Source organism: Populus trichocarpa, chromosome 3 (genome assembly GCF_000002775.5).
Source record: "Populus trichocarpa isolate Nisqually-1 chromosome 3, P.trichocarpa_v4.1, whole genome shotgun sequence".
Lineage (NCBI taxonomy): Eukaryota > Viridiplantae > Streptophyta > Magnoliopsida > Malpighiales > Salicaceae > Populus > Populus trichocarpa.
Genome location: NC_037287.2, coordinates 15,841,478 through 15,862,541, shown reverse-complemented (window position 1 = coordinate 15,862,541; position 21,064 = coordinate 15,841,478). Strand labels below are relative to the sequence as shown.

General features: G+C 34.8%; 3 protein-coding genes and 1 long non-coding RNA gene across 4 annotated transcripts; 3 read left to right on the top strand and 1 right to left on the bottom strand.

The window, feature by feature from the left end:
* Positions 1–1,879: 1,879 nt before the first annotated feature.
* LOC112326818 (uncharacterized) lies at positions 1,880–2,691 on the top strand. Its single transcript, XR_002980730.1, has 3 exons — positions 1,880–1,972; positions 2,070–2,125; positions 2,216–2,691. It is a non-coding gene; the product is annotated as an uncharacterized LOC112326818 (long non-coding RNA).
* Positions 2,692–3,602: 911 nt separating this feature from the next.
* On the top strand, positions 3,603–7,122 carry LOC7465328 (protein KINESIN LIGHT CHAIN-RELATED 1). The gene is made up of 3 exons (XM_002304531.4): positions 3,603–4,522; positions 5,269–6,177; positions 6,673–7,122. The coding sequence occupies exons 1-3, from the start codon at positions 3,858–3,860 to the stop codon at positions 6,896–6,898; spliced, it is 1,800 nt and encodes a 599-aa protein (XP_002304567.2). The 5' UTR covers positions 3,603–3,857; the 3' UTR covers positions 6,899–7,122.
* Positions 7,123–9,299: 2,177 nt separating this feature from the next.
* Positions 9,300–11,547, top strand: LOC7497870 (bidirectional sugar transporter SWEET4). Its single transcript, XM_002304530.4, has 5 exons — positions 9,300–9,519; positions 9,711–9,747; positions 10,296–10,674; positions 10,903–11,022; positions 11,102–11,547. Exons 1-5 carry the CDS (start codon positions 9,477–9,479, stop codon positions 11,288–11,290), a joined length of 768 nt encoding a protein of 255 aa, XP_002304566.1. The 5' UTR covers positions 9,300–9,476; the 3' UTR covers positions 11,291–11,547.
* A 2,356-nt stretch (positions 11,548–13,903) lies between these two features.
* LOC7497869 (protein NLP7) lies at positions 13,904–18,994 on the bottom strand. The gene is made up of 5 exons (XM_024597876.2): positions 18,449–18,994; positions 16,736–17,307; positions 16,512–16,559; positions 15,452–16,379; positions 13,904–15,299 (listed from the first exon to the last, which is right to left on the bottom strand). Exons 1-5 carry the CDS (start codon positions 18,750–18,752, stop codon positions 14,149–14,151), a joined length of 3,003 nt encoding a protein of 1,000 aa, XP_024453644.1. The 5' UTR covers positions 18,753–18,994; the 3' UTR covers positions 13,904–14,148.
* Positions 18,995–21,064: the final 2,070 nt, after the last annotated feature.

Below are 21,064 nucleotides of genomic sequence, written 5' to 3'. Positions count from 1 at the left end.
TTTACTTTCAAACAGATGTTTGGTTGAAGAATTTGTCTTAAAAAATCCAAGGCTTTTTTTGGCTAGCTACTCAAAATAAATTCAACACGAAGAATTTCTTGTTTTATTGTGTTTAGTGCTAGAGGCTCAAGCAACTTGCAACCTTGGTGGTATAAGTATTGAGAACATTGACTACCTTTTCATAATTTTGCTTGGAATATTTGGATGAGAATTCTATCTTAGGTGGAGAATTAGTTGATGTTTTCTAGGCGTTTGGATGAAAATTTTAGAAAAAGAGCTTGGAAGCTTTTATCTTTCTACACGACCTGGAATATATAGCTAATTCGAAATAATATTGTCTTTTAAGAGGGTATTGCAGATCTTGATTCTTGCTTTAGCTTGATCCTTCATTGTCTTTTTTATTAGCTGAAGTCCTATAATCACTACTTCGTATATTCAGAATCTGATTTTCTAAAAAGTGCAAATGACATTAAGTTTTGGACTAATCAACATAGGATTTATTGATGTTTTGATTTATTTTATCTGTTTTTTTTTTTCATATCTCAATGGAAGTTTTCTCATCATTTTTTTTATGACTACGGTCTAAATAGCAATGTTTTTAATAAAATTTAGGATTATAAAAAACAAAAAAAAATCAATAATGAAACGCTGTAATGTCAGCACTCCCATGGTTTGGTAATAATAAGAGGTAAACTCCAGCCAACAGATTGCTATCTCTAATAATGATTCAATTCTTGGTTCTCAAGCCAATTTGGCTAATGTGATTTCTATTTCTTCAACAGCATCATCGGGTAGAATAAAACTATTTTGCCACACAAATTAATGGCTTACAATAAAGTCAATCAACATCAAGGGCCTGAAAAAGTTTGCTAAAATTTTAAATAACATATCCAGGTCTGAATAGAGTTTTTTTTCTCCTTGCATGGTTACAAGGTCTCGGATTGGAAAACCATAGCCTAATTTCTAATGTACAAGGACTTTAGACAAGGAATTAAGTACTATTTAAAAATCTTTGATGCAACTTAGAGAAAAGGAGACAGTTGGAGTGTTAAGCTATCGTCGAATCTTTCTAGGAGAAGAGGATTAAAGTTTATGAAGGAAGATATGGAAAGGTTGAGTGGTCAACTTAAAGAAGGTGCCGTGAATTATATTATTGGTATGACTTCCACCATCCAATTACCATGATATTGAGTGCCAACAAGAAGAGGGTAGATGTGTTTTCATATTCCTTGACTTGGCCCTCCATGAGAATTGATAAGCTTCGTCCATTACCATACAATATGACACTAAAAGGAGTTAGAGAAGCAGTAACACTATTGAACAGTAAGCAAGCAACACGAATAGCTAGCACACATCACGAGCAATTCTTTGTTATTTGAATTTCGGCATCCTGCATAGGACATTGCAGTCCCTAGACTGTTGTCTGTTTTCATAAGAAAATCAGCTCATCTAACCTAACCTAACCTTATCCTAAATTGGTTTTATTATGATGTAATTTGTACAAATACTGTGTTTTAAGATGAAATGCATCATTCACTATAGAGAGTTGAATCATGTATGTGGAATCAATAGGTCATGGCCAGCAGCCAATGGTTCATGCTGTTGATCATGACACTACTTTAGTAATTAAAGAGTGAAATTAACAACGCCAAAAATGGTTCAATGTATGTGGAGTATTAATAGAGATTGAAAGCAGAAATTGTGTAAGCTTGAGCCATGCAATGCAAGGCAGTTGATGGCTACCTTAGTGCATGCGGTTGACTTTAGCTAGATACTGGGAGCTGCATTTTCATCGTAACATTATGCTGGAAAAATGGTTCTTAAACAAGGTCAACGAGCGTATTATAAGACCAAATTAAATTTGCGGTCCAGGTTAAAGCTTTGTTAGAAAATATTTTACAACAAAAGTACTTTAACATGCCAGAATGACACTTATCATTCTCCTTCTATACCCCCATTGATTTATCTGCAGGTAAGCAAGTTCTCCATGTTTATATATATCAGTCTTGTTCTCTATTTGCTAAATACTCATTAAAGAAGCATTATTTCCATCCTTTTTCCTCTTGCAGCCAGAGTTTTAGGTGTGCAGCAGGATGGCAAGACTCGTGCAAATTCACCAAGTGAGGTAACAGAACTATATATATATATATATATGGTTGTTGATGTATAGAAAGCCTGCTGCTATAATAAACACTATGATTGCTCAATATTTTAGGCCATATATAGCTGAGATGGAGATGAAGAAGCTAACAGAGACCGCAGAGGAACAGGGCTATTATTGCCGTGGCGAGCCTGAACACGAACAACGAAGATTTCGTGGTGTTGGTGACATCTCTCGCTGCTGAACCAGCTACTTGCTCAAAAGTTCATTGTCCTAAAGGGCTTACATCATGTTGAATTAACTCAATGAGAGAGCGCATAAATTATGAGCTTGTATTTTAGAACGGAAATGAATAATGGTGAAACTAGAAAGGAAGGCTTAGCCAAAGCTGCTTCGGATGGTGCTACGTACATCTAGCCGTGAAACCAAGGGGATAAAAAATAAAATAAAAACTCTTTGTTGAAGATGAGAATGTCATGTTAAACTATGTACTTGTCTGTAAATTTGGTGGCAAAAAGTCTTTATTAATTCGCCGAAAATATTCTTCTCTTAGGATAATAGCTCATGCTTTCTGATCGTGGGGTATGATAGCTAGCATGTTCTATGACTGCTTCACTACCCAAAGAGACAAGTAAATACACATAAAGAGACTGCAAATTCATCTTCTTCATCGATCATCATTATTTTTGACATTGATATGTAAATCTAGATCACAACGTACGTAAAATATCCATGATCACATTAGAGACGGATAAGAAATAACAAGAAAAAGATGCTCCTTCTACGTACTGCCAGCCGAATTTCATTTTGTCAAAATAATGTACATTTATCAATCAAATTCATATCTTTAATTAGTTGACATATAAATTTTTAAAAAATAGTTATTCTATTTCTGGCGTTTAATTAATTGTACAGAAAATTGAAGGCATCCAGAGGATCATCCAAAACTCCCAGCATATATAGTATATCATGCCCTCAACATGTAATTAAAGATACATATTTCATTGCAGAATTTATATTGAGGTAAGCTCGGAATTGCTTCAATTATCATACTATAAAGCATGAAGTTGCCAACATCAACCCCGTCCATAATAGGACACGAACCTATATACTGAGTGAGAAGAACAAAAATAAAAATAAAATCATCCATAGTAGAAGGACTCGAATCTAAATATTGAATCAGTGGCTCGATCAAATTCATATATTGATTTGGGACGAACCAAAATAGTCTTAACCTTCTACGGCAGGATTCGAATCCAGATAATCATGGAGACGTACACCAGAGTAAAGTAAGGAACAGTACTCTCATTATGGGCTTTCTCTCTAAGCTCCTTGTATGATTTTATGGAGGTCACTGAATTCATGAGCGTAATATATCCGTTAGAAGAAGGAGGATTTATTCAGCCTGTCAGTTGGCAGTTAGAAAAGTAAAAACTATATAAGGAAAAAAATCCAGACATTTTATTTATCCCCGCATCCGTACCATACAAACACAGAACACTACAGTACTTGGAATCATGAAAATGTCCGACTGTCTACAATCTGACATGTCCTAAAAATTAGGCACCACCTTCCTGTCAGTTCCATCTTGGTACCTTGTCTTTAATCATCTCTCTTAATTGATCCTCTAATCACCTAATTGCCCCCTCCTCAACCTCTCTCCCTCTCTCTCGTTTTCAATTTCTTCTCCATAACCCTCACTCTTCTTCACACTCACACACACATTCTCTCCGTGCAAATCTCTCACTAGACAACCATGCCAGGTCTTGTCTCTGTTAAAACCCCGCCAGATGCACCACCACTTCACATTTCTGTCCCTGAGATCCTACCCGGATCCTCAACCCGACCCGAACAACAGCCACCACCCAGAACCCCGACTCCCAAAAAACCCCCATCTCCTTCTCCTTCCCGATCCAAACCTTCCCCTGCCCGCTCCACTAAAAAGCCTCCACCGGATTCTCCAAACCCGAACTCTCTCCTCTCGGACCCTTCGTTGGATAACCCGGATCTTGGCCCGTTTCTCTTAAAGCTCGCCCGTGACACTATTGCATCTGGTGAAGGACCCATTAAGGCATTGGACTATGCAATTAGAGCATCAAATTCGTTTGAAAGAGTGGCAATTGAGAAAGGAGAGGAGCCAAGTTTGGATTTGGTTATGAGTCTTCATGTTTTGGGTGCTATTTATTGTAGTTTAGGGAGGTTTGAAGAGGCAGTGCCTGTGCTTGAAAGGGCTATCAAAGTGCCTGATTTCAGTAAAGGAATGGATCATGCACTTTCTGGGTTTAGTGGTTATATGCAGTTGGGGGATACTTATTCAATGCTGGGTCAAGTTGATAAGTCTATTGAGTGCTATGAGAAGGGGTTGCAGATTCAGATCGAGAGCTTGGGGGAGATTGATCCACGAGTTGGCGAGACTTGCAGGTTTGTGGGTTTTGGATTTTCAACTGTTTTTCTTAATGGGTTGTTTTTGTTTTCTGAGATTTCTTTGTTTTTAAAGTGTTTATTTTGTGTGAAAGTAAATTTTATATATTCGGGTAATTAAGATTGGGACTTTTGTCTTAATGAGAGATTAAGATTTTCACGTATGATTTATATGTGTTTTTCTTCTTTTTTTCACTGATTATGCTAATGCTAATGTATTTGGAGGGGAAGTGTTGCTTTTTGGGCGTTCTTTTTTTTTTTTAGTATGGTTGTTAATAGGGCAATTAAGATTGATTATTCCTTAAACAAATAGATTTTGGATTTCTTACCATGAGATAAATTGTGATATCTTTTGTTGGAGGGAATTATACTGTAGGCTATTTTTAGGAAGAGATGTGAGCTTAAGTTTTGCTGCTGGAGGCTAAACTATCCATTTATGTAAATCTTCCTATTTGTTTGGCGTGTTATATATTTGTATATACTATGCAGTGATATGATCGTGTTTTTTTAGCAAATCCGTGGTTTTATTATTACTTCTTTGCTTGATATGATTTTGTTTATGTTTATGTTTATGTTTGCCAAATTCTCTAGGTATTGTTTTTTCAAAGTCTGATTAAATGAGCCTGACATGTTTAATACTGAGTTTTTGGTGTTGTCTGCTTAAGATGTATAGTACAAGTAAGTTTGAATCAGCATGCTTCTTCTTCGTTTAACTCGATTTTAGTCTATTAATTTGGAGATGCCAGGTACTTAGCTGAGGCACATGTTCAAGCTATGAACTTCGATAAAGCAGAAGAATTGTGCAAGAAAACACTTGAAATTCATCGTGCACATAGTGAACCGGCATCTATTGAAGAAGCAGCTGACCGAAGGCTGATGGCTCTTATATGCGAGGCAAAGGGAGACTATGAACCAGCACTTGAGCACCTTGTCCTTGCCAGCATGGCAATGATTGCAAATGAACAGGACAATGAGGTTGCTGCTATTGATGTCAGCGTTGGAAACATTTACATGTCTCTTTGTCGCTTTGATGAGGCTATTTTCTCTTATCAGAAGGCACTCACTGTCTTCAAGTCATCAAAGGGTGACAACCACCCTTCGGTCGCATCTGTCTTTGTACGTCTTGCTGACTTATACCATAGGACTGGAAAACTCCGAGAGTCCAAGTCTTACTGTGAAAATGCTCTGAGGATATATGCAAAGCCTGTACCAGGAACCACGACAGAAGAGATTGCTGGGGGATTGACTGAGATTTCAGCCATTTTTGAATCTGTAGGTGAGCCCGAGGAGGCATTGAAGCTCTTGCTAAAGGCAATGAAGTTGTTGGAGGATAAACCAGGACAGCAAAGTACTATTGCTGGAATCGAAGCTCGAATGGGAGTGATGTTTTACGTGGTTGGGAGATATGAAGAAGCAAGGAACTCATTTGAGGGTGCTGTGACAAAACTTAGAACCAGTGGTGAGAGGAAGTCAGCCTTCTTCGGGGTTGTGCTGAACCAGATGGGATTGGCTTGTGTACAGCTGTTTAAAATAGACGAGGCTTGTGAGTTGTTTGAAGAGGCGAGGGCGATACTAGAACAGGAGTGTGGCCCATGCCATCAAGATACCATTGGAGTATATAGCAATCTTGCAGCAACTTATGATGCTATGGGAAGGTAATTTGTCATTCATTTCAAACTTTTGCCACTCAATATTACTACTTCAGACATCCATCTTATTATTATGACTAGAGTGGTTGAATTATCCATTTTGACGTTGGTTTTGTATTTTGTCCCTGGGGAGGATTTCTGGACAGTATAACTGATCGAGTCTATGTTAAGTTTATCTCATTTGTTTCTGTGAAGTTGTTGCATGTGCTTCTCTTATCATGAAAAATATTTATTTGATGTCTCTGTCTCCACTATATATGCATTGATGAGATGAGAAGATTTATGGTGGAGTTTAAGCGCTGAATTATGGTTTACATCTTGAAGTGTATATTCAAGTCTTATAATTTTGTTTGTTAAAGCTTATAATAGAGACAGCATTCTGGAAAGATAAGCATATGGCTAGTTTTGAGGTTTCAATCTTACTACTTCAAACATTACTTAAAGCTGGAGATTCGTTTATTTATTTTCATCCGATGTTGAACTTTATGGCTTCCATTGCAGGGTTGAAGATGCAATAGAGATCTTGGAGTATGTTCTAAAACTTAGAGAAGAAAAGCTTGGAATTGCAAATCCTGATTTTGAAGACGAGAAAAGTAGGCTAGCTGAGCTCCTAAAAGAAGCAGGCAAGGCTCGTAACAAAAAGGCAAAATCACTGGAAAACCTCATCGATCCTAATTCAAGGAGGAATAAGAAAGAATCAACGAAGAAGTGGGGTTTTAGAATTTGAAAATGTATGGCAAGTATTTATCCACTTTACCACACCTGCACATTCTGTAGCTTAGAAGATCCTGTATAGTGTCAAAGTTATAATCTGGTGAGTTTTCTGTTTCTTGCGCTTTGAAATCCCAATTTGTTTGTCTATTTGAATTGTTTTATTGATTGTCTGTATTGTGACCTCAAAGGTGTTCACCGAATGGAAGAATGTTCATCTGAGCAAATAAATTTTGAGAATGCCTGCTGTTTTCTTCTGCATTTCTCTATCACGATTCTGCATCCCCCACTTATTGTTGTAATATGAACTCAAGAATTCATGTGGTATACACAACTCCTCAAATGGTTTTGCATGGATTTTCTCCTTTCCTGTTGGTGATAAAATTTTGCCTAATCTTCTAGTACTCTGCCAGAGTATGAGCCAGCGGAGTGGCATCAGTAATAGCTGGTAAAAATTTATGTTGCCTTCATTCTAAATGATTGCACTGCTCAACCAATGATAGCATGTGGATTTGCAATCCCTGTGAGCCACTAGACACGGAGGACTGACGGGAGGTTCTTTCATAAAAGCAGCAACGTAAGTTCTCGTCCATTCAAAGGCTACCATGATTATGCGTAGCCAATCCCAGCCATATTTCTGTGGATTGTTTCAACTCATGTCTGAATAATATATCCTATCATGACTTCAGTGCCCACGATACTCAATATTGGAGCATCTTCTCGTAATCAATATCAGGTGATAAGATATCTATCAAGAACTAGATAGATTGGAAGGAAGCGTCATTTTTGTTGGGGCATACCATTCATTTGGGCACTGCAGATTTCTTGATATGGTACTGAACTGTACTGCCATGGCCCATGGTTCCATGAGTCCATGTCCAGGTTAATTGTAATGCAATCCCTCGTTTACATGGACAAGCCCCTGAGGAATTAGCTGCTGTAACTTTGCTTTAAATGAGGTGACAACATGCTCTAACCATACTGAGGAATATATTCCTTGTCTTTAATGGATAAATAAAGAAAATTAAAGTACCTCAATTGAATCCATCTTTAGTGGTTGGCTCACCGGCTACCTCCACCCAATCTAATTCTTTTCTTCCGTGTATATGAGTTTTTTAAATAAAAATATATTAAAATAATATTTTTAAAATTTTTTATTATTACCATATTAAAATCATTTAAAAACACCTACAAAACATCAATTTAATATTTTTTTTAAGCGAAAAACTTAGCAACTTAAATGCAATGAAATCTTGGGGTGGTTTTGTATTTAATGAATTGTGCTGCTACTCTAATGAGCGTTGAAATAATGAATTTGATTTGGAGTTATTTAGTAATAGAATTCCATCACCATCCATTTTTACACTAAAACTAGCCACTACGAAGCCAGCACATGGCTATACTTTTGAGCTCTTTTTTAACATATAGATAAGCTTCTTCTCTTCTTCTTTTTCTTGAAATGCATAGATAAGCTAACCATATCAAATAACAATGGCGTCTTATAATTACTTCGCAGCAAATATTTTCTTCGAGGAATTAATGACACCAAAATCTCCATAAAAGAAGAAGAAGAAGATCAAATAGCAATAACTTGACAAGGAAAGCAAATCCTAGATAGATGCATGTGCGCTTCAAGACCTCGCCATGACCCACCTTCCACGGAGCAATTATTCATAGCTCATGAGTATCAGGTACGTTAGAGGCGACGGGGGTCAATGAATAGTTGATATAGGAGTTGAAGGAGTGCGTTCTTGGAAGTTGGAATACCCAATAATTATTTTATCTCCACAAACCATGATATTACTATACCACATTTGTTTCATCTACCCATTAATTCATATTTTTATTTTTATTTTTACTTATCTATCTTATCACACAAAATAAAATAAAATAAATGATTGAACTTCATTGAAAACATATTTTTTTTGAAAATTTTTATTTTTAAAAATACATGGAACAAAACTAAACTAGAAAAATAATAAAACTTTATATTATTTCCTTATTTGCATCTTAAACTGGGATCTCTTTAGGATTTTTCTAATCGATTCTCCTATTTAGTTTTTTTTTTTTTTTTTGCATGATCTCCCATTATATAGTTTTTTGATTCCTTGGACCCTTTTTCTTTCTTTCCTCTTTTTTCATCCCTTATATTCTTTCTTTTTATTATCTTAAATTTTATTTATCTATCTCATCACACAAAATAAAATTAAAAAATGATTAAACTTCATTGAAAACATAGTTTTTTTTAAAAAAATACATGACAATTATTTTTATAATAATTCTTTTCTATTTTCAAACTTATCCCATCCTAAAGTTACAAATGGACGAAAAGTAAAAAGGGATTAAATACAGGAAGCGAGTTAAGATACACGTGTTAGTGCAAATTTCACGAGCCAATTCCTGCAATGCATGTAACCATTTCTTCTGGATTCACCTGCCAAATTTTAGCTTTCAAGACACGCACTTTATCTCCTTAATTCCTCTCCCTTGTTTATGAGACTCTTTATCTATATTTTCTTTACATCAAAACATCTTCAATATAAGAAATTAGATTTCTTCACTTTAGTTTAATTAGAGCCTCACATCTCAGAATCATGGTTTCTGCAGACCTTGTTAGAACTGTGGTTGGCATCATAGGTAAGAAGGTTAATTATTTAGTTTCTTAATTATATAAAAAAGATGTTCTAAGTAGTTTCTTTAAGCTCCATTAACATTCTGAGGGATTTTGTAGGTTTCTTGTATGTGTTTTAGAGAAGAGGAGAATGCTTTTGGGTTTCTTATAATTAATTTTTCTCTAATGATGTGGGATTTGTTTGCTTATCTTGTAGGAAATGTCATCTCACTTCTCCTGTTCTTTTCACCAGTGTAAGTACTACTGCGAATGGTTCTTGAGCACACAGTCTCTTGAACTGCGTGGATATTTTATAAACCTTGTCAATTTGAGATACCAACGCTGTGTGGTTTTTGTATGCATGTTCAATCTGATTATTACTTTATCCTTATATCAATTTTCTTTCTCAGTTTAATATATTCTATAGCATGCTTTGTCTATTTGATATTATTTAAACCAAATTATGTGAATTATAAAGTCGCCCCATTTTTTTAATATATATATAGGTTTTTGTATGCATGTTTAATTTGATTATTACTTTATCGATCCTTATATCAATTTTCTTCCCCATTTTTTTTAATTTTATATATATATATATATATGCTACATCACAAGAAACATTGGCCAACCACTTCATCTGGGACCAAATTACATATGCATTTTCTTTTATTATTGTTTTTGTCTTCAAAAATAAATTACAAAGACTTGATTTGCAGAACCTTCTTTAGAAAGTAAAATGTAAAACTTGCATGTTTTGAATATTAATTTAATAACTTACCTTTTCTTTTATTGACTTTCTCAGGCCAACTTTTGTACAGATATGGAGAAAGAAATCAGTGGAGCAATTCTCACCAGCCCCGTACCTTGCAACCATGATCAACTGCATGGTTTGGGTCTTATACGGACTACCCATTGTGCACCCCAACAGCACCTTGGTTTGGACCATAAATGGAACAGGGGTTGCTATTGAGATGGTCTACCTTCTCCTTTTTCTTATTTACTCAGACAAGAAAGGGAGGTTTAAGGTGCTCCAAATTCTGCTTGTTGAGGTTGTATCCATCGCTCTCCTCGCCACTCTGGTCCTAACTCTAGTCCATACCACCAAGAAGAGAACTGCCATTGTTGGAATTGTTGCCATAGTTTTTAACACCATGATGTATGCTTCACCTTTATCTGTCATGGTTAGTCTCCTAAATCATGCAAATTTCAGTCAATTCCTTAAATCTTGATTGCTCTATGTATCTTTTTAATTTCATTGTGGTTTAATATATATGGACTGTGACATAATGCCATGTGTGTGCTGATTTTCATAATGGAGGTTACTAGCTAGATTAGGAGAAATTGTGAGCTTAATTCTGGGCTAAATATAATTTGTTCAGTTGACTGATAGGATTGTTTTAATCATGCAGAAAATCGTGATTACTACAAAAAGTGTGGAGTACATGCCATTTTACGTCTCCCTTGCTTCCTTTGCCAATAGTGTTGCCTGGTCTGCTTATGCTTTTATCAAATTTGACCCCTTCATTCTGGTAATTATCTCTCCCGCCGCCGCCCCTCCTCTCTTTGTGTGTGTTCTAAATTAACATAGTCCTATGGTTTGTTTTTCAGGCTCCCAATGGAACGGGCGCATTATTTGCAGTGGCCCAATTGATCCTGTATGCTGTGTACTACAGATCCACACAAAGACAGATAGCAGCAAGGCAGGCCAAGGGTGACGTGGGCTTATCAGAGCTGGTTGTCAATGGAAGCTCGAGGAAGACAAATTCCTCTCGGAATGGCCACGGTTCAGAGGGCTGAAAGAGAAGAAACCAGCTAGCTATCCGCGCTCTGATTGTGCAAGGAAAAATAAATGCGTCTATTTACTAAAATAAACCAAGAAGCATATGCTTTTAAAAAATATGGTTTTTTAAGGGATGCTATTTATCTAATTAAGGCTGAAGCTGATCCGAGTTCACGGTGATATCTTGTTTTTTTTATATCAAGAAAGTGATATATTAATCCAATCCTCGGTAAACCCAAATTAATTACTAAATTCATGACTCCGTTTATGAGCATTACCACAATGCGTTAACTAGATTGATCAATCATTTTTTTTTTCTTTTTGTTCTTCTCTTCTCCTTCAATAACATCAGGCTGGATGAAATTTAATACTAAATCGAAGAATTATTAGAAAAATAAAAAAAGAATCAATTAAAAAATGCTAGAATCAATCAGCATGATGAATTAGAAGTGATTTTAAAAATATATTGTTTTATAAAGTGATGAACTCGTGTAATTTTGAAAAAATAGCAATTTTATAAAGTGAAAAACTCGAAATGATTTTTAAATTTTTTTTCATTTTTAAATATGATTTTAAAATATATAGTTATTTTATAAAGTGACAATCTCGAAGTGATTTTAAAAAATATAGTAATTTTATATAGTGACTACCCCAAAGTAATTTTAAAAACATTTTATTTTATAGAGTGATAAATTCGAAGTGATTTTCAAAATCTAATTATTTTATAAAGTAACAAACTCAAAGTGATCTTAATAATTTAGTTATTTTATAAAGTGATAAACTCAAAATACTACCCTGAATGTCATGGGTCAAGCTATCAGGTCAGGTTAAATTTTAAATAAATGATATATCAAGTTATCCTGATATCATTACTTGGACCATAGATTTTGAGGATTAAGTTGAGTTGGCTTACCTTTCATTATCTAGGTTACATGTTTATCATACAATCTTGGGTTTACTCGAGCCAAGTTTTTTAGTCTTTTTTTTTTATCTAATTAGATATTTCCTATTTTTTTTCTAGGTTATCGTGGTTATTTTTTCAATAAAAAAAGATTTGTTCTTTTTTTTAATCACCTCATTAAAATAAAGTCTACTTATTCAACTCAATCGATGCTATAATTTATTCCTCATTTTTTTAATTTTTTATCTTTTTGTTAACTTATTTTTCAATTTAATCCTTTTGTGTAATGAATTTTTTTTTTTGGATTCCATCCTTCGGCATTTGATTTGTTGACTTGAGGATTGAACTTTTATTTTTTTCATGTGTGGTGCTTTCGTTCTAATGACTCGTGTCATTGGTTTTAAAAGTTATATATTGCATGTTTTTCAAACCAAACTCGGGGATCAACCTGGAGTAAGTCTTGGGTCGTGAGTTAGGTGGGTTGATTTAGATTAACTTGGGTCAGGTGAGTTGACCCGAGTCAATCTTTTTTTATTTTATAAAAAATATAAAATAACATTGTTTTTTTTATATATAAAATTAAAGATAAAGACCAACCGGTTTTAACTAGGTTTGTCAAGTGATAATTGGTTAATCAAGACTATAACTCTGGTTATTAGATTTATTTTTTTCATTGAAATATATTTTGTGGCTTCTAAACATTTTATGAAAAAATTAGTGTGGTTCCCCATCTAGTATAATACTATTAATGATATTTTATTTTCATATTTGCTTAGGTAATGTAAAAGTATTTTATGATTACATTTGGTCATTGTCCATGATAAAAGAAACAGATGCATAAAAAATATAAATATGTTTAGTTCAAGAGATATAAATAAAAATATAAAATAAATATATCTGAAACAGTTTTAAAATGAATTATATATTTTAAAAATAGAAAATACAGAAAGATATGTCTTTTATATCTCAATTTTATACTTTATATTCTTCCATTATAAAAATAGCATTCCATGCATTATATTAAAAAGTTAAAATATTAAAATATATATATAAAACAAAAAAAATAGTAAATAAATGGAGTGTTTGGGAACGCGGTGCAAACCGCGTTCCTCAAAATTTGAATATTTTTTTTGTTTAAAATGAAAGTGTTTTTATGTTTTTGGATTATTTTAATGTGCTGATGTCAAAAATAATTTTTAAAAAATAAAAAAATTATTTAATGTATTTTTAAACAAAAAAACATTTTAAACCATCACTGTTATTACAATCTCTAACATACTCTAAATAAGTTGGATTTTATACGATTCAGTTTAATCTTTATCGAAGCAGACTTAATTGGATAGGCTGACACCAAATATCCACTAGATCAGGTGTAATTATCATACTTAATGTGTCTCTTTAGATAAATTTCTTAGTAACACATATCATCTCTAAAAATCGACATGGTTCGTGCCTTGGCCTAGTTATTTTTAACTTTTTATATTGTAATGATATTGAAGATAATTATTACTATATCATAAAATTACGATAACATAATTTTAACCTTTAATTTCTTGATGATAAAGGTAAAATAAAATATAAAAACAATTTATTTATCACTTAATTTATTTAATAATGATGTGACTTGTCTAGTTATGATCCATAGATATCAGCAGACTATGAATGGTTCCAGCAGTCTTTCACTAAGCAACCTATTGGCTTGGAAATGTTTGGGTCTTTCACCGAACTCTTTGAAAGAAACAAACTAGGCTTTTAATATATGAGAACCCTCGGCATGGAAGGGATATATGTAATCAAATATAGTCATTCCAGTCACCCTGGCAGTATATAAATCTAAAGAAGTGGATCTCTATAGCTCGAAGGAAAATTTCTTACATTCCAGTCAACTTCTCTGAACCAAAATTCTACAGCTTCGTTTGCCTAGTAATCTAATAATTGTGCTCAAAACTTTCCATATTTACAATGACGGCCTAATCATAACTCCCCAGTGCTCTCACAGGAGCTCCCAAGATTGGCATTTGCATCATGAACTGAGAGCCTGATTATATTACTGCTTGATGATCTTGAAACATCCATGCACTCCAGCAAGTCAGCATCACATGCTATCAGAACCCACTCTTGATCATCATCCAGATACTTGATGTCAAAAGTACCCACCTCCAGCTTCAGCCTCTTGGCCACTTCCTCTTTCAACTCCACAATCCCAGAACTCAGAGAAATTCGAAACCTTATTACGTCTTCCCTGTATGTTGCCTTTATGGTTACACTCTTCATTTCTTGCCTAGGTGTTGCCTGCGGAATTGCATGCAAAGGAGCAGCAAACATTTGTGTGGGAAGCATATTGAAACATGGAGGATCTGTCCAACTAGATTCTGGAACTCGTTCATCCACAATAGCTTCAGCCACAGCAGGACAAAGGTTTCTCAAATCTTTCGAGCTCCCCGCATCCTCTATTAGCATTCCACCAAACGGTTCATGGGCTTCTGTTGCAACAAGAGCATCAGGTATTGAGTATGCAGATGACAGATTTTGTTCCTTGGTTTGTTGAAGAGCCAGTCCAGGTGATCCCCCAGCTTTAATACACCGCTCATGGACAGGAGAAACAGATGGGTCCTTTACAGGTGCACTTTCATTTTCTGGGCTACCTTGGCATGAGTCATGAGAAGTAGGAGTCCCTGCACTCCCATCCCTTGAGCCACTCCTTTTTTTGGATCTGTTTGAGCCTCGACCTAACTCTGGTGAAAACCTGTTTTGCACAGTGAGTTTCTCTTGACTCAATATTCTATATCCTAGCAATTGATCTTCAAAACCAGCCTGCCCATCACTTCCTGGTTTTCTACAGGTAGGTGATCCATTCCTGTTGCCATGATATTCAGGGGGTTTAGAGTTTGGTGAGGTCTGTTGATTGCTCCCATTCAAATTGGAAGGCCAAGAGATGGTGCCATCAGCAACATGAAGTGGACTTGTAGTAAGAGGAGTTAAATCAAATGTTCCTTCAGTGCCTTGGACTGATTCAATTACCCACTTTAGCTTAGACAGGGAACGATTAACCTTGTTGATCTTGCGAGATGGCCAGCGGGAGATCCCATGCTGCCTGCAAATGCGCTTCATTGTAGTAGGGCAAACTGTAAAGTGTGACACAAGAAATTGTCTAAGAAAAATCCATTTATAACATCCTATATCACAACATTAACCAGCATTTATAAAGAAATAAATCAGCATCTTTGCAATGACAAGAGAAAATTGCAAGTAACAATTTTTAAGTGTGTAATCATACCACCAAGTCTCTTTGCAGCATCTTTCAGACTTCCAGCAAAATATTGTTGGAGAACCTCTAGACTAATTGTTTTCTCTGCCTTTCCGCGTTTCCTCTCTGTTGGCTTTTTTGTCCCTTTCTTCTCTGGATGAGATGGAGGAGTTTGTCTTCTGTCAGCTTGAACAGCACTGCCTCCATTTTTTATGACATCCAAGTCAAACATTAACTTGTTCTTTTCTGAATCAATTTGCTCAATGTGTCCTTCATTTGGCAACATATTATCACCAGGGGGAGATTTTGTAGGTTGGGGTATCTGAATGCATTCAAGTCTCCCATTAGTAGTGGCTTCAATCATCTCTACAAATCCTTCCTCTTCAAGGTCCATCCCTGAAGCAACCTTGAGACTCTGGAAATCCTGCTTCATTGTTGCCAATATGGAGCCTAAAAATGTCTTCTGTTCGTGACTGTCTGTGATGCTAGGGGGCAGAAAAAATTCAAGAATATAATCATCATCTCCAGTATAACTGCTCCGCAAGAAGATTGCAAAACAGCTGGTTAATCCAAACATGCGTGCATAATGTACTAGAGGATACTCAGTCTTGCAGAACTGGGTGATATCTGGGCAGAAGCATGAGTTCTGGGACAAAAACGCCCTCCCAGCAACACCCTGACCCTTTTGTAAGTGATGCTCAAGACAGGCCTCCCGAAAACCCCACATGCGAGCATCCACTACATAGAATGCCACATCAGTAGTGGACATACAGACTTGGCCATTGCAATTGCCATCAAAGCTGGTACAACTCTTCTTCAGACCACCACCATACGTTAAGACACTACGATGTATGCATGGAACCCATGTCTGAGCCAAGGGCAATTTATGAGTTTCACACACCATTGTCAATATCTCCAAGATTTCAGACAGCGCATTTTGGCGACCTTCATTACAAATCTGGTTTAAAAGCAGTGCCAAGTATACGTCTGTGAGAATAGAGGGGCAAGAAATGAAAGAAGAGCACAAGTTTTATCTGGTTGTTCTCCCAACAATACCAGATTTTACATAAAATATATCGTTACAGCTCACCTGTATGCTTGGAGGATCCAATATCTCTGAACTTTTTAAATTTACTGCCTGCAGAATAACTGAAATTATGTGACTGGGGAATCTCAATATGTATTATTTGCCAATCATATATCCAAGTTTTCCAAAGGAAATCCAGTTAAAAATTAAAGGAGAGCACCGAGCTCAATTAGGAAAGGAAATAACATTGTGATTAATGTGCATATCTAGAGGAAATGAAACCCAACCTCAAGTGCCTTGCACACTTTATCAACCTCAGGTGCATAGTTGATCTTCTGTGAATTCATAATGAGCTCAAGAACACCAACACAAGACTGTCCAGAAGGTTCAAAGACCGGCAAAGCCAATGTTCCTCGGACATTGTAGCGTAGAGCATGATCAAGCCGTGAATACTCCTTGCTGGAGTAATACTGAACATTTGGAGTCCATTCTGGAGATTTTTGTCTGAAAACACGGCCAGGAAGCCCAAGCTCTCTGTCACTCTCGCCGTCCACAGAGAACATGTACATGAGAGAGACCATCCTATACTGATGAAGTCCATTACTATGAGGGTCCAGAACAAAGGGTTGCCCTGAAGTTGTCAATACATGTTGACCCCCATTCTTCACAGGTGCCCAAACCTGAGCTAGAACATGTTGTTCAGTTGATTCTTTGAAATATCTTAGGGCCTGTGTCATTCTCTCTTTTATCATACAATACCCATCTGGGTTGTCAATAGGCATCAATCCCAAAAATGGAGAAGGAAGTTTACTGTTATCATCATTTTCCCCTTGGCTTTCGGTTATCAAATTTGGATTACCTGCATTAAGCAAATTTCCAAGTTAGAAAAGAAAAAACAAACAAATGATCACCATCCTGATGGTGCTTAATGAGTTGTAGTACTATATAGAGAAGATAAACTGCAAAAAACTAAATGATGCAGTTAACTGGTGAAAGAGCAGGAGCAGCCTACTTGCCGTTTAGGAACCCAGCCCAAATAGCGTTTCACAAAAATTTGAATTTTTTTTTGTTTAAAATTAATTTTTTTATGTTATTAAATTGTTTTAATTTCAAAAATAAATTTTAAAAAATTAAAAAATAAATATTATTTTAATACATTTCCAAACAAAATATACTTTAAAAAACAACCTTATACATTACCAATAGCTACTGTAGACTTGCAAAATCCTCAGTATGATCACAAACTTCTTCGAAGGATAGAAATTTAGTGAAAAGAACACTAAACTTGAATGAAGCCTCCAAATTGAAGACAGTACTGAGTTTGGGTATTAACTAATATTTATCCATTTGAGGGAAGACAAAATTAAGGCCATCAAAACAGAAACAAATTAATGGCATCACTTTTTTGTTCTTCTTAGTTTTTGGCTTTCTCATCTTCCAAAACACTGGAGATCATGTTTATGTTTCATTTCTATTGCTGTAAGTGTTGGCTTTTGTAGAATCATGTTCCCAGAGTTCCAATTTCTGTGATAGAGATTGCCTTGAGAAAATTCTAATCAAATTCAAACACCAATGAGTTTTCAATCCCTCAATACAGTCAGCAAAACAAAATAAATACTACATGATCACATCAAAAAAACTCAAATTAACCAATCAAAAGCACCAAACATGACCAAAAGAAAGGCAATAAAACCTCAACACAGAAAAGAAAACCCAACATCAACTCTCTCTCTCTCTCTCTCTCTCTCTCTCTCTCTCCACATTCACTACCACACACAGAGTCACAAACTTTTCAATCTGAGAAAGTAAGAGGAAAAAGTCGAATCATTTCTAACACAAAACCCACCAAAAGAAAGCTAAAATTACAACTTTTTCACCTCTTCTCAGCCAAAGAAAGCAACTTTAGCATTTAATACCCCTCATTCATTCACGTACAAAACACCAAAGTTCAAGAAAAAAAAAAGGAAAGAAAAGAAAATTAATCAAAACACGTGACTAACATGTGAGTAAGATAGGATAATCAGACAAGCGGGGGGCAGCAGCAGCAGCGAAAGCAGGGGAAGCCTGACCAGAAGCAGTAGCAGCAAGTCTATCATCAACGGCATCAGAGAAAGCCCAAAGAGGAGAACAAGGTTGTTCAGTAGAAGTAGAAATAAGAAAAGGAGACATGGGGTTTGAGGACATGAAAGAGATCTGATCTAAAGGCCAAGAGTTATCGAGATCAAGATCCAACTCCATTGACTTCATTCCTTCTGGCTCACCTCCACCTCCTCCTACTCCTCGACCTTCTATTGGTTTTTGCATTTTTGTTTTGTTTCGTTTCTTAAGATTGTGAGTAGATTATATTCAAAGAAACAATGCTTTTACTATGTCTTTGTTGTTGTGTCATGGGAAGATATGTTATGGATGATGATGTATTTTCCATTTTTTTCGTCGGGGGGAGAGAGAGAGAAAGGAAGTGGGGTCAAGAGACAATTTTTTTTTTGCAGGATAATGGTTGTGTGTGTGATTCCATGGAATCCATCAATTGTGCTTCTTGCTAGTTACTTAGGAAATGGAACATAATATATGGAACGACGATTCTCCAATTCACCCTACTAACCACACCAAAACCATCCAAGTCGCCGCATTCGTATCCATTTGACCCTATCAGCCATGGTTAATCTAATTAATTGAAATGATGTCGGCATCAGATTCTAATTTTGTTGTATTTTGAACGTGGTAGGCATAATTTCATCTTTCATTATTTTTTTATATAAATTAATTTTATTTTCACGATAAGTAAAAGATAAACTTTACAATAAAAAAAAATATTTGTATTAGATGAAAATATTGGCTTTTGATAACAAGCTTATCTGTATTTTATTTTTACCGGACAATTATCTTATTATTTTATATAATTTCATCAATATAAGTGTTTGTCAATAATAAAGTAGGTTAAATTAGTACTCCAATATATTTTTTTTGCAGGTGGTTTTTGGTTGATTTAATTAGATACATACAAATTATGATTATGATTTTTTAACAAATAAAATGTTAAAAAAACATGCATTCTCATTTTTCTAATAAAAAAATTACAACCCATAACAAGGTGTAAATTAACAATTTATTTAATTAGATATGTGTATAGTACTTATAATTTTTTTTTCTTAAAAAATTAAGAACACAACCATTTTCCCTTTTTCTACTAAAAAATTAATATTGTTCCCCACTGCATAGCGGGGGTTATGTGAGTAGTTCATATCTATTTTTTTGTACTTTATCTCCCTTCATTTACGTAAAACTTAAAACATTTTTTTTATTAGTATTTAAGGTTGTGTTTACTTGTGTAAAGTTTTTCCTTTTTTCAAATGTTTTTAACAAAACATAAAATTAAAGATAATGTGTTACTAATTTACGACAAAATTAGTATTTTTTTTGTTTTGTATTTTCTAATTTCTTGTTTTTCTAAAAAATTTAAAAGCATCAAAATGACTGTTTTTCAAATGCTTCACCAAAAAAATAAGAGTTTTGTTTGGTTTAGCTTCTAGCATTTTATGATTATTTCTTTTAATATTTTTAATTTAAGTTAAATAAGGGTCTTGTTTTATATTTTAAATATTTTCTATTTAATAAAATTATTTTCTCAAATCTTCATAGAAAAATCTCTTTAGAATAAATAAGGAAGCACAAAAAAAAAATGAAAGTAAATACAACCCAAATATTTTGTTTAGCTATATATCATGTAATGGAGGAGGGCTACCCTTATATATTGTGTATTCCGAAGTCTAAGAAACATGCCAAAAAATAAAAAAAAGGTTAAGAATATAATATTTAATCCTGATTAGTTTTACAATTAATATGAAGGGAGTTAATTATTAGGTATTTTGCAAGAAAAATAAATACCTTTCAATAGCAAAAACAAGAAAAATATTACAAAAATATGTTGGGTGTTCCGAAGTTTTTGAGTAGAGCAATAAGAAGTCCAGAACTAAAATTATAGCAAGCTGTTTATTTGGATAGAGTCGATGGAAACGAGTTGCATGGACATGATGGGGCCGCCATTAACGATCTTATCAAGTTCCAGCCTTGGAAGCCTCGGAGCTTCAAATGTTGGATAGGAGCTAAGCAGACAGGCTAGATGCGTATCTAATTAATATCTCTCGAGTTTTTTTTTTTTCCTCTTCTTCCCCTATCATCCATTCATGGATTGATTTCTTTCTTTCTTTTTTCTCTTAATTTCTGGCTCTCCCATGGAGAATGGGATGCATTTTGGTGCTTGAGAATGAGATAATAGTGGTTGTTAGTGTTTTTTTTTTTAATTATATTAAAATAATGTATTTTTTATTTTTAAAAAATTATTTTTATATTAATACATTAAAAATAATCTAAAAATATATAAAAATAATATTTTTTTAAATTCACGTCGTAGCCGGCCGAGTCCCGACACTCATGTAGCTTGAAAAACATCTCAATCACTGAACGTAAACGTATCCCTTTTGAAATTTGATTCTGCAGGGCTGTACGGCTGCTGTATGGCTGTTGCCCTTCGATAATGTGTACAGAAATATTATGGGGGTGCGTGTGGTTCTTGCAGAGAAGGTTCTTCAAGTTTCCACGTGGGGGTTTCCACACCA